This window comes from Canis lupus, chromosome 4 (assembly GCF_003254725.2).
Source record: "Canis lupus dingo isolate Sandy chromosome 4, ASM325472v2, whole genome shotgun sequence".
Taxonomy (NCBI): Eukaryota; Metazoa; Chordata; class Mammalia; order Carnivora; family Canidae; genus Canis; species Canis lupus.
Genome location: NC_064246.1, coordinates 12,225,816 through 12,239,516, shown reverse-complemented (window position 1 = coordinate 12,239,516; position 13,701 = coordinate 12,225,816). Strand labels below are relative to the sequence as shown.

General features: G+C 39.4%; 1 protein-coding gene across 2 annotated transcripts; it reads left to right on the top strand.

Moving 5' to 3' along the window:
- Positions 1–745: 745 nt before the first annotated feature.
- On the top strand, positions 746–13,313 carry MRLN (myoregulin). Of its 2 annotated transcripts, XM_025435192.2 has the most exons (3): positions 746–1,011; positions 11,690–11,808; positions 13,084–13,313. In XM_025435192.2, the coding sequence occupies exon 3, from the start codon at positions 13,095–13,097 to the stop codon at positions 13,242–13,244; it is 150 nt and encodes a 49-aa protein (XP_025290977.1). In that variant the 5' UTR covers positions 746–1,011; positions 11,690–11,808; positions 13,084–13,094; the 3' UTR covers positions 13,245–13,313. The 2 variants fall into 2 exon arrangements, with proteins under 2 accessions (XP_025290977.1, XP_025290980.1); XM_025435195.2 differs by lacking the exon at positions 11,690–11,808.
- The last annotated feature ends 388 nt before the right edge of the window (positions 13,314–13,701 follow it).

The window sequence follows — 13,701 nt, the reverse complement described above, 5'->3', positions numbered from 1 at the left end:
TTAAAATAATTTAGGTCTGAAAGCATACTGTTAATGATCCAAACACTTACCATCAATTGTTGGGGACAAGGGAGGTGTATTGTTTTGGGGCTTTTTTGACATCTAATTTTTCAAAACGAGCAGCCAGGTTGTGATGCGCTATCAATTCTTCAGACCTCAAGTCTACTGGTTCCCTTTTATAATACTATTCTGAGATCTGTTCCCCTTCCCCTCCCTGCCCACACATACACTTCGCTTATACACTTTTCCTGGGATTGTTTTGGGTTCCTTAAGGGGGGAGAGACTGATTTGCTCACAGGTAAATAGATCGCAAAATGATAATGTGCCTTTGAAAATCCATTTGCTTATATATTTTATAAAGAGAGGGAAGTCAAAGTAAACAAGGCAAAATGTATAAACTTGAAAAGATATTCAGATATCCATGGAAAAGAATTGCTCAGAAGTGGGATGCCGGGTGGCTCAGTGGTTGAGCGTCTGCCTTCAGCTCAGGGTGTGATCCCGGGATCCTGGGATTGAGTCCCGCATCGGACTCCCTGTGGGGAGCCTGCTTCTCCCTCTGCCTGTGTCTCTGCCTCTCTCTCTGTGTGTCTCTCATTGAATAAGTAAATAAAATCTTAAAAAAAAAATTGCTCAGAAGAACAAAGGATGGTATAACATTAAATGAGTCATGGTGTTTTCCAAGAGAGTCAGATGACATTTTTGTTAGTTATTGTTTAATTCTCAGAACATTTGACATAAGGGTCTATTGATTGCTGGGCGGGGGAGCTAGTTGTTTGAGCTCCTGTATGGGCCTAAGGATATTTTTGTTATAATTTATCCCACCTGTGCCCGTCAGTTCCTTTCCACTTGCCTCCTCCCGTGACAGTCTGGCTCATGTTTCTTCATCAAGCTCTCAGCCAGTTATTAATAACAGCCCAGCGAGTCTCCTGATCTACCTAGAGCATATGGTGTTTTTCACAAAAGAGAGATCCTCTCCTTGACTTTGGACTTCGCTTATTGAGCCCCTGAACAGTAAGTTTCGGTTTTTAAAATATGTGACATTTTAAAATGTTGATGTGGGAGGAAAGTTTAGTATAACTCCTGTTTGCCTGTGGTAGGGGGAGACTATAGTAAGCTAAAACTTAGACGCCTGCAGCCAATTTCCCCTCACTGGGTTTCAACATCCCTCCAATTTGTACGAGGCTGGTTGCACAACAGATTAATGAGTTGGAATTCTATTCCTCTCATTTCCTTCTGGCTAAATGAAGGTAGGAGAAGAAGCTAGGATTAATAATTCCTAAATGACTCGGCCACGCCTGGTGGTAGGCTTGGTACGCCTGTCACTGCAGTGATTGCAAAGGGAAATCTCACACAGGGAAGGTATATTCATGGGGAGCTGCACAGGAGGTGTGGGTCTGGTCTTTCTACCATGTTTGAGCTTTGGTTCAGACACGGCACCTGTCTTGTTCCAGTGATTCATTGCCTTCTTGTTTTCTTCCAGCTGAAGGCTTTGTCTTTGCAGCCTCCTTTATAATGGTTGCTTCTGAGAGTCCTGAAAAGTAGGTCACTGTGTTTTCTGTCTGGAAAAGGAGGACCTTGAAGCTCAGAAAGGCCAATGCCCTGCTCCGTCCTTGTGAGCTCAGCTGAAACCAGACAATCCAGTCATTCTTCAGGACCAGGGACTAATGCAGCTTCCTGCTTTGGTTACGTATATTCATTGCTCCTGAACAGGTGCATCACACTTCTCAACAGAACGTGGAAGGGAGGTGTTACCACAAACGGGAATGAGGTAGATGCTATCCTGGTGTTGGGCCCTGGCTTGGAGCACTAACAAATTGTGTGAGTTTAAGCAAGTACCTCTCTGAGCCTCAGTTTCCTCATTTGTAAAATGAGAGTCATAAGCTCTTTTAGAAGGGATTGGGTTGAACTCATAATGTGTATAAGTAGCCAAGTATAGTAACATTATTTATGAAATCCCTCACTGGAATTTGTCTTTAATCTTCTATTTTTAAAAATATATATATTTTATTTATTTATTCATGAGTGACACAGATAGAGAGGGAGAGACAGAGGCAGAGGAAGAAGCAGGCTCCATGCAGGGAGCCCGATGTGGGACTCAATCCCAGGACTCCAGGATCACGCCCTGGGCCAAAGGCAGAGGCTCAACTGCTGAGCCACCCAGGTGTCCCCTGAATCTTCTTAATTGCCTCTTGTTTGTTTCAGATTCAAACCTAGAGCCCCCAGTGTGGTCTTTGATGGAAAATATTAATCTAAATGGTAGAGACAATGGAGGGAAGTGTGCGGGATGGGCAAAATGGGTAAAGGGCATGAAGGAGGGCACGTATTGTGATGAGCACTGGGCGTTATATGGAAGTGATAAATCACTAAATTCTACTCCTGAAACCAAGACTATGCTATATGTTAACTAACTTAAATTTAAATACAATCTTGGGGAAAAAAAGAAAGAAGAAAAAAAAGCAAATGGTAGCAACAATAATTGGTTTCATCTTTAGGCTGAGCAAGCTGTGTGGGTGTTGAGGATAGGCATTGGAGGATGGCATACCTAGCAGTTCGGGACATCGGGCTATAGCTAAGATCAATGAAGTTGGCAAACCTCCCAAAACAATTTCAAAGTGTAAGCTAGTATTTTCATAAACTGGCCTGTTTTGCCAGTATTCTAAAATTTTCCTTTTGGTTGTGTGCTTCTGTGGCTAGAAGGGACTGGTTCCTCCCCATTGTTGACTGGACTCATGCCTAGATGAGAGTTCCTGCTTCCCAAAGTGCCCCCCTATCATTCAGGAGATGAGATTTTTGCTTTGCTCTACAAGCTTTCACTATGCACACATTTATTTAACTCCTACTGTGTGCAAGACATAGTGCTGGGTGAGCAAGACATCAATAAGCTCTGAATAGGGCAGCCCAAGTGGCTCAGTGGTTTAGCGCCACCTTCAGCCCAGGGCATGATCCTGGAGACCAGGATCAAATCCCATGTCAGGCTCCCTGCATGGAGCCTGCTTCTCCCTCTGCCTGTGTCTCTGCCTCTGTGTGTGTGTGTGTCTCTCATTAATAAATAAATAAAATCTTTTTTTAAAAAAAGCTCTCTCTCTCTGTGTGTCTCTCATTAATAAATAAATAAAATCTTTTTTAAAAAAAGCTCTGAATATAGTAGGAGAAAGAAGTCAGTTCATGAGTAACTCTGATACAAGTCATAATGGGCTTGTTCCATGGTACGTGAGAAGTACAGACAGGGCCCAGATTTCACAGGGTCTTCACACCCAAGACTGATTCACCAAAAACAGGCATTTTTGATTAGACTTCCCCTTGGAAGGCTATAAATTCTTGGAAAATAGTTCAGAGATTTTCAGGGTTCCTCCTTTGGTCCTTTTTTGGGTAATGAGCTGGTGAGGTGTAGAAGAACAGCACCTTAAGGCTGCATCTCTTTTTTTTTTTTTAAGATTTATTTATTTATTCATGATAGACACAGACTGAGAGAGAAAGGCAGAGACACAGGCAGAGGGAGAAGTAGGCTCCTCTCAGGGAGTCTGATGTGGGACTCGATCCCACATCCCGGGATCAGACCTGAACCAAAGGCAGGCGCCCAACTGCTGAGCCACCAGGCGTCCCAAGGCTGCATCTCATCCTCACCTTTCTACCCTCCCTCCTCAATCCCCCCCCCCTTTTTTAAAAGATTTTATTTGAGAGAGAGAGAGCGCATGCACACACATGAGCAGGAGGAGGGGCAGAAGAGGAGGGAGAGGGACAAGCAGACCTCAACTGAAAGGGGAGCCTGACGTGGTGTCTCAGGACCTGGGATCATGACCTGAGCTGAAGTCAGACACAACCTACTGAGCCACCCAGGCGCACCCCCCACCATTACTTATTATTGAGCACCATTTTGTTCTAAGTCCTGTGCTAAATGCTGGAAATATATTTCTGCCTTTAAAAAGGTCACAGACGTTCATTTAACTTGAAATTCTGTTCTCCCACCCAGCCATCTACCTTCTCAAGTTAAACTTGACTCCAAAAAAAAATACTTAACTGGTTTCAGAAATCAAATCTGCACCTTCATGAATCAAAACTTGCCACTGGTGAATGTATGCAGAGTGTGTGTTGCAGAAAATAGATCGAAAGATTTTGCCAGATGCTTTTTAGAACTCCAAAGGGCCCAGACATTCCCCACTCTCCTCCACACACCAGCCCCCAGCTTGGAGTGGCAGTCTGTTGGCCACTATATGAATTCTGCAGATAAAAAAAAAAAAAAAAAAAAAAACTAACAAACTCCCTCAGTCTCACTCCCACTGCCTCACACCACAGGGGCACGAACACGTGTCCGGGCTTCTCCTGAAACCTTGCAGTTGATCCCTGGCCAGGCTCAGGGCAGTTCATCTGGCCTTGGGTGAGCGCACTACAGCTGTGATTCATGGAGAGGGCTGGGGAACTTGACAGGGAGAAGCTTGATAACATTTTGATTATTTTGGTGCCAGAAGATTTCCTAATGTTAAGCGCCTATAAACTGGGCGATTTATATCTTCTTGGGGGTAGCGCACAATCTCCTATCTGGGGCAGGAATGTGCCAATGGGAAATCTCAACCTTCAGAAGTCTTGGTAATGGATGATTAAGAGGAGATGTTTATGTGTAGAAAAAATAGTTCATTTTAAGGCCAAGATATTTACTTAAACCTTTCGAGGCAGGGTCAGTGGTGGCCAGGGGAGGCTCACAGCGCAGAGGCCTTGACATAGAAACAGAGCGTAAGAGGTAGAGTTGAAGAGAAGTAGAGTAGATCCACGCAGGTCTGGGGACCCCTCCAGCCCACATGCCTGCATGCCTGCCTCCACTTCCAGGGCTTTCCACCTCCAGGTCCATTTGTTTCCTCATCAGCCTCTTCTCCCCATGGCTGGGCTGTGGGGAAGGGGCCATCCTTCTGAGCCCCCAGCCTCACTGTAACACCCACAGCCCCATCAAGCGCCAGGCAGCTTGCTGGGCCCTCAGCTTACCTCCTTACCAGTCCTGAGACACTGGAGTGCCTCAGGCTGTGGAGCCAGAAGCCCTTCACTCAAGTCCCTGGTTATCCCCGGTGTGTGACCTTGAATAGTTGATTTAACCTCTCTACTCCTCAGTTTCTCCAACCAAGGAAATAGGAGCGCTAATTACTCACCGTATAAGATTATAGGAGATTATAATCAAAGAGTTTGTAGGCCTTTCCTAATGATAGTTATGAATAAAATCCTTTCTTTTTTTTTAAGATTTTATTTGTTCATTCATGACACACAGTGAAAGAGAGGCAGAGACACAGGCAGAGAGAGAAGCAAGCTCCACTTGAAGAGCCCGTTGTGGGACTTCATCTGGGGACTCTGGGATCACACCCTGAGACAAAGGCAGATGCTCAACTGCTGAGCCGGCCACCCAGGTGTCCCATGAATAAAATCCTTTCCATTCCCTGCAAGACAAGCATTATCTTTGGGTGGCAGGTGAGGTTAAGTGCCAGGTCCAAAGCTACGGGGTAACACCGACTAGAACCAGGATCTAAAACCAGTTCCATCCAGCTCTAAAGCCAAAGCTCTCTCCTCTCTCCGCTTTGCTGACTGACCGTCTGTGACAAAGCACATGTTTTTGTTTTCAGTCGAAGTCCACTTTGTCAAGTTCTGGCCTGCCAAGTGTTTCAGTTTTCACTTGTGACTTTATTTTGGACTCTCTGGTCTGACCCTGGCCCGAATCAAAGAAACTGGGAGGTGATGAAGGTAGCATATCTCCAAATAGCCAAGTGAAATGCAGAATCCCATTTATCTCAAATGTCAAAAATTTGCTGAGGCAATTATGATGGTAGTTGTGAAAAAAAGTAGCTGTGGAACCTCAGACAAGTTGCTGTACTTCCTGTATTTCTCCGGGCCTCGTTTGTCCAATGGGAAGTTTACAAAATTGCAAATATCTTTTCCAGTGCCAACATTCGTGTCATATTTCAGACCTTTTACTACTATTGTTTTTCTTAGCTGGAAAGAGAAAAATCTCTTTGAAATCATATCTTGAGCAGGAAACAAGGTACAACAATCATGCTGGCAGTCATTTAAGTGTAAAGCCATATGCCATTTATTATGATTCTCATTCAACAAGCTTTCTCTCACACAAGACACATAGCATTGATGAATTAATTTCTCAGATGTGTGTTAAATTTCCTTTCTCACATAATTCAGCTTTGAGCAGAGTCTAATGGAGCCATCACTAGTTCAAAAAATGTAATTTGAACTCAAATTTTAGAAACTTACATAACACACAAAACCCATTTATCATTGAATAGACTTGAGTTTTTAGTTAACTTCTGAATGACTCAAATTTGAAGAGTCTCCTGCTCAGCCACACCAGCATCCATTTCTAGAGTCCTAAGGGGACAAATCTCCATTATGCCATAGAAACGGTAGCCAGGGATCCCTGGGTGGCGCAGCGGTTTGGCGCCTGCCTTTGGCCCAGGGCGCGATCCTGGAGACCCGGGATCGAATCCCACGTCGGGCTTCCGGTGCATGGAGCCTGCTTCTCCCTCTGCCTGTGTCTCTGCCTCTCTCTCTCTCTCTCTCTGTGACTATCATAAATAAATAAAAATTAAAAAAAAAAAAAAAAAAGAAACGGTAGCCATCCTAACAGGACATTCCTATCCTAAAATCCCATATTGCTGATGCCAAATTTTTGTTGCCTTCCAACAACTTGACATGGTTCCCTAATTACAAGGAAAAAACCAATACAGAAGCAAAGACATCAACACAACATAACACCCATATGATTTCTCAAGTTTCTAAAAGATAATTTTATTGAACATAAACTTTATAGGAAAGAGACATTTTCTGTATAGAGACAAAGAGAAAGCACCCAACTTTGGGATTTTACTTTTTAAATATATGCTGGAAAAGTTTGACTTAATATATGTGTTTTTCTTGCTGTAATTATCATGTAAACAAAATGAACTTTCAGTCTTCCGAAAAAGCTCTTACTTTAAGTGCAGTTGTTAAATCAATATTTGTTGAAAATGAATTGGTGTCAGATACTGTGAGGTACTGGCAGCCAGGGTGGATAAAGCCATTCTTACTTTCTAGTAAAATAACAGCAGTCTATGGGGTGTTCTATGCAGACAAACATAATACAGTGTAGTGAGTGGAAATATTATAGACAAGCTGGCTTTAATTTTGCCTGAGAAAGTCAGGATGAATCACTGAGGAGGTAATTGCATTTCAAAGGTGTGTGACAGTTTTGTGTTCAGGTGTTTAAAGAGAACCCAAGAATGATTCATTCAAGGATACCATCTAGGAGGTAATACACTAGATTAGTTACAGTAATATTTACCAGTGCTTAATACAGGTACTTGTTAGGCACAAGTATCATCTCATTTAATTTTCATACTGTCCTAAGACATAGGTACTATTATTTTCATCCGCATTTTGTAGAAGTGCTAACTAAGGCACAGAGAGTTGATGTAACTTGTCCAAGTTCTCATGGAAGTAGCAGATCTGAGTGAAATACCATCAGTCTGATTCCAGACTCACCGCTCAACCACTATGTCCTGAAAACATTCTTGTTATTTTTTTGTCCAGCTAACATTAGGAGATCAAGGGGAAAAATGTGTCAGTCAAAGGTTGATCACTGGATAGATAAGTAATGATAAACAAGAATAAAATTGCAAATAAAAAAGCTAGTAGGATTTTAAAAACTTCTACTTTCAGCAAACCTAGTTGCTAGATAGTTAGCTCACATTGGTGGTCTGTGAATGTCCCATTTACAAAAAGCAGATTATTTCGATTTGGGTAAATGAACAGCTGGTTGTTGTATAGCTAGCCTGGCAAATTCAGGGTTATCTCGCCCAGAAGGGTAGTTGCAAGACTGTCCGTTGCATTATTGACCAGTAGTTCACATAATGCACAAAGGAGCCAGGACCAAAGGAAGAGCATGTGGAACATGTGGATATTTGCATTTCAGTATGGTCAATTTGTACCTTAATATAGATCTTTTCAAAAGTAACTTCTTGTTTGAAAATATTAATAAATATATGTAGTTGAAAGATGGTGCCAACTGGAATCCTGGGTTAGTAGAATCCAAGATCCAGCACAGAAAACTTAGTGGCTATGGATAGTTGCTCTATGTTTTAATAGCATATAACCACAGCCTAACACCTGCTAGACCCTCAATAAATGGTAATTATTGTACTTTAATTAAGTGACCTATTAAGTAAAAATGGACAGATTTCAATTTTGTGTCATTTTCCAACTGATGTCTCTAGGGAACTTTGCTCAATATTATCTTGACTGTTAGATACTGATGGAAACAGGAGTAGGATTAGCACATTCTTGTCAAAAAAGAAAATATTTTTGAAGTATGACCCAAGAGATTAAGACTATAAACTTGAATCCAACGAAAAGTGTTTTCTTTTGATTAAAAAAGAGACTTTACAAAGTATGTTCTGTTCTTTGTCTTGACCAAGAATCCACACCTAATAAGGGGAAATAGTAGAGGGAAAGAAATTGAAAAAATGGTGAAGTCTAACTGGGGGGCCAAGCCATTTAGCAAATCCACTCTTATGGTTGCAGAAGTCAGAGTTGATTTGAGAAGCCCCATTTTACATAAAAAAAAAAAAAAACAAGATTGTAAAGGTTTTAAAGGCAAGAGCCTACAAGATGATGGCAGGAGGAAGAAGAGGGGATACAGTGAAATTCAGCTCCCAGAGACTGAAGTTTATTGCTACTTTCCATTTGTCCAACTTACTTTCTGAGATACCGCTTTTCAACCACTCAAGAAACAAGGAACAGATCACTCTGAATTAGATTATTTGGGCTTTTCCTGGAGTCAAAAGATAAAATAAGTACAAATTTAAAAAAAAAAACAACTAGATAAGACAGCACAACATTCGATAAAATAATAAATTGGTGCCCAGTGCCTCCTGGAAATAGGGAAAAGAAACATAGGTAGAAACATTGCAAATGAGATGATAAATTATTTACAGTCATCTGAAATTTCAACATGAAGTATTATTAAGCCCAAAGTAATCTGGGATGTCTTATATCAGAAATTGGAGGTTATTTTAATTATGACTTTTAAATACCAGGTTCAAGATAAGATCATGGTCTTGAGACAGTCACACTCAATATGTTCTAGCATACTCTTAGAAGTGTCCTACTTTGTTTGAAATTTATATTCTTGGTACATGTTGTATCCAATAAAAAAGACACTAGGAATCATTTTCCCCCTAAAAATTGCTGGTGTTAAATAGCTTTTCCCCAAAAAAGAATGTCAGTCCAATCCCAAAGAAAAAACACCTGATTACAAAGCTTCTAGTTAAGTAAGAACTAATCAAAATGTAAATCAAAGTGTAATGACACTCATAATTGTAATCCACAGTAAAATCTGAGCATGTTAGTAAGCTTGTGGTGATACAAGTCTGTGTCCTTCCAAAGATTACATCTAGAAGCAGATCTATCATCAAGTAGAAGAACCAAATAAGAACCACCCATATTCCTGTTGATCATGAGCATTTTGAATGAGACAAGAACATGTTCTTTAGCAAAAGAAATTTAAAATGAACTCAAGGAAAGTTAATTTTATTAATGAAACTTTTTAATTGAAATAATGTAATTTATACTTTTTCACAAAAGTTACATATTTTCATTAAAATGTTTCAAGGATAAATCTAATTTTTCCCAAGTTCATATTTGTTTAAATGATTGGTTTGGCAAAATAAAATCAGTATATGTTACTTTTCAATATATGGAGAAGGAAGAGGCCTGGCAGTTTTGAAACTACTTTCCTTATTTTCTAAAATTATATAAGCAAGTAATGTCCTTTTAAGTGAAAATGTGAGAAATAGAAACAGCAAGAATAAAAAAAAATATCACGTATAGTCTTTCCTTCCAAACTTGGCCTCTGTGATCATTTGCAGATATTTCTTAGTTTTCTTTTTGTATTTCAGGTGAAGGTTAATATACATATAGAAAAGCACATAAAACTTATATATACAGTTTAATAAGTGATTAAAAACTGATTGTCAGTGTAACCACCACCCAGAGCAAGGAATAAAACTGCTGGGAGTGCCTCAAACTGACTATCCCTTCCCTTACCCTCACTGAAGTCACCCCCTCCTGATGTATGGTAGCCAATCCCTTGCTTTCCTTGATAAATTTACCTTCTACACTGTTGCCATCCACATATGCACCCCAAACTTCACACTTTTTAAAAAATGATTTATTTTATCTGTTTTAGAGAGAGAAAATGTGGGGAGAGGGGCAGAGTGAGAGGAAGAGAATCTCAAGAAGACTCCATACAGAGCACAGAGCCTGAGGTGGGGCTCAATATCATAACCCTGAGATCATGACCTGAGCTGAAATCAAGAGTTGGACGCTTTAGCCAACTGTGCCACCCAAGCACCTCTTTTGTGCCTTGCCTTTTAAAAGTTCAATATTATGATTGTAAAATTTATCCCTGCTTTTGTATGGAGCTGTAGCTTAATTTTCATTACTGTGTAATATTCCACTATATGTATGAATTTATCTATTTATCTTGGGCACCTGGGTAGCTTCTAAGTGGAGAATATTATGAACAATGTGTGTCCTGGTGCAGATATCCCTGCATCAGGTGTATACTTAGGAGTGTAATGGGTGATCATAAGGTATGGGTTTTAATCATATTTGAATAAACATAATTTTCTAAGTAGCATTTTTATTATTTCGGAGTTGTAATCACCATCATTATATTGAATAAATAATTTCCATTTGTGACCAAATATTATAGCCTGGTCTTTTGTAATGAATTTACTCCTTTGGACGCCTGGGTGGCTCAGTGGTTGAGCGTCTGCCTTTGGCTCAGGGTGTGATCCTGGAATTCTGGGATCGAGTCCCACATTGGGCTCCCTGCATGGAGCCTGCTTCTCCCTCTGCCTCTGTCTGCCTCTTTCTCTGTGTCTCTCATGAATAAATAAATTTAAAAAAATTAAAAAAAAATTTACTCCTCCACTTTCTAATTTGCTCATAAAAGTGATACAAAATCTTAAAATTTATAGAATTTATAGCAGACATACAATCACATGAACTATGGTCTTATGTAGACAGAGAAGTTTTGTTTGTTGTCCTAGAAGATATTGAAGCAAATATGTTCTAAATAAGTTTTAAGGAAGTTTTTTGATTGAGTTGTGTTTGACCTACAGCATTACATAAGTGTAAGGTATAGGACACATTGATGTGATACATTTATATTGCAGTATGATTGCCATAGGAGTATTAGCTAACACCTCTATAACACCACATAATTATCATTTCTTCTTGTGTTGAAAGCAATTAAAATCTAATCTCTTAGCAAGTCTAATGCTTATAATAGTTTTGTCTATAACCACTGTACTGTGTATTGGGTCTTTAGAACTTACTAGTTTCAAGTATGTGTCTTTAAGCATTTCTCCTCTTCTCCCACCCCTGAGAAATGTTGTTTTAAAAACATGGTGAATGTTTGCCCTGCCAGGAAAACTCTAGAATCCAGCTTAATGTTTCTGTTAAAGGTTCAGTGTTTAGCTGTACAAATCTGTGATAAATTAAAATTAAACTGTCATATTTTCTTTCCAAAGTCCACTTTTTGACATCTTCCTGACTTCGTTGGAAGTAATTTTAGAGTTTCTCCAAGCAGGCTCTCTGCTGCTCCACTTGGTATACTACCTCACTTTCCAGTAAAACCTTTTAATGTGCTTTGACACAGGGACCAAGGTTGCTAAGAGACCACCCGTGCTGAATGCACTTTGTCCTAGCAAGAGCTTACAGTTTACCAAGAGAAAACCAAGGAGCAGGGTTATCTACCACTACCTGGGATTAAGGCAGGTGAGAAATGGGTTTCTGCTCACTCATCAGTCCTTGACAGCTCCCTGGTCTCTCCCGAACTTCCTATTTTGGTCTCTTTCTGTTGTTGGAGGAAAGTAGAGGTGCCCCTCAGGGCACAGATTAAACAAACATAAACTGGAGGCCATGGCCATCACAGCAAAGGAGAATCACTTTGCAAACCCATGAATTATTTTCACTCCTTGTTTCTGAAACATAGGCCAAAGGAATTGTTGAAAGTCCAGGAAATTCTAGGTGTTTACTGTGCTAGTGCCTGCTGTGTAATTTGGGCCATACCATTCCCTTCTCCAGGAACGGGGCTAGTTATTACAGAAATTAACCAAGATTGCTTAAATGGGAGAAGACAACACTGTATAAACCTCATCTGTTCCCCTCTCTCTTACAACTCAACCTGCCTTTTTGGTTTTTGGGTGAAAGTAGCAAAAAATATTCTTCTACCCCAATATTGCTTCTTTTTCAAAAGTATTGACGCTCCCTTTAACTTGACTGTATAAAAGGAACTTTGATGCAAGTCTTTGAAAACTACTTGATTTATTTGACCTTGAATTCCTGAAAAAGGAGTTCAGAATGGTTCTAAACTCCCTACCTGACAGGCATTCGGTAAAATGTTCCAACAGTGTGCTAAACAGAGCTCACATTAATACATAACACTTTTTGAAATTCCTGTTATTTAAAAAACTGTTTAACACAGAAATGTGGAGGAAATTAAATGTTTGATAACTTATTAGGTGACCAAACTGATGAGAGGGGATCCCGAGGAAAGATCAAGACAATGAAAAAGACCTTTTGTTTGGTTAATTAAAAAAATATTTTATCACCTGCCTTCTTCTGTGTCTTCAAATTCACATTTCCTGGTGATGTTGCCGATACAGGTTGGAAGAATGGCAATTTCACTGATGCCAACAGAAATGATGGTAAAGGACTTTGCAGATAAGATTTCATAAGTAATTACTGATAATGACAAGAGAACAGTCGTTTTAATAGTTCCTTGAGTTGTTTCTCTTCAGAAAGCAAGCATATTTGACATGTAGAAAAATGTATGATTATGACATAAAGTGGTCAAAATGAGTAGGTGGGAAATAATTTAATTCATTAGAGGGGAAAGTATTTTACTTTATTGTTGGGTTACAGGTGTGTATAGATGTTCCCTCATCACTATTTCTTTACAGTGCAAATATTCCATTGAGTTTAAAGAATCAAGATTATAAACATGTTTATTTCAGGGTACTTTTCTTGTTTTTTTTTTTTTTCCCCCAGGGAGCAAGAGCATGTTGGATATGATGTGTAAAAACTGGATATTAATATCTACTACGATTCCCACAAGTCCAGAAGATGAAATTGTTGGAAGACTTCTAAAAATTTTGTTTGTTATCTTTGTTGACTTTATGTCTATTATGTATGTCATTGTAACTTCCTAAAGAGCAGACTTCTCTTGCTTTACATGTAAATTTCACATTAATTCTGCTGAATAAAAATTTGTAGTTTAATTTGTTGAGTGATATTATTCTGATCTCCACTTATTCTAGAAGCTAAAATGATATTTCAATAAAAACAATATCATGCATTGCTTAGTACCTTAGGGTTTATAAAACACCATAAAAATTGACATTTTTCCCCCATAAATCTACACAACTGAGTCCTAAAACTTCTTGACTTTTAAACATGATTGTAATTTGATAGATTGACTAAAATTTATAGGTATAATTATGGGTGATTTTTTTCAGGATGCATACCTACATGAAATTTTATATGGTTCTATTTTTAACACATCAAGCTTAACATATGATAATCTTTCCATACAATATGCCAGTAGTTTACTTCATTTTCTTATATACCTATCTGTGTGAAGGTAGATATGTTTTTCTGAACCCTGGA

What these genes read in the sequence shown, in the direction of transcription:
- MRLN (XM_025435195.2), top strand. Translation starts at nt 13,095, where the DNA reads ATGTTGGATATGATGTGTAAAAACTGGATATTAATATCTACTACGATT.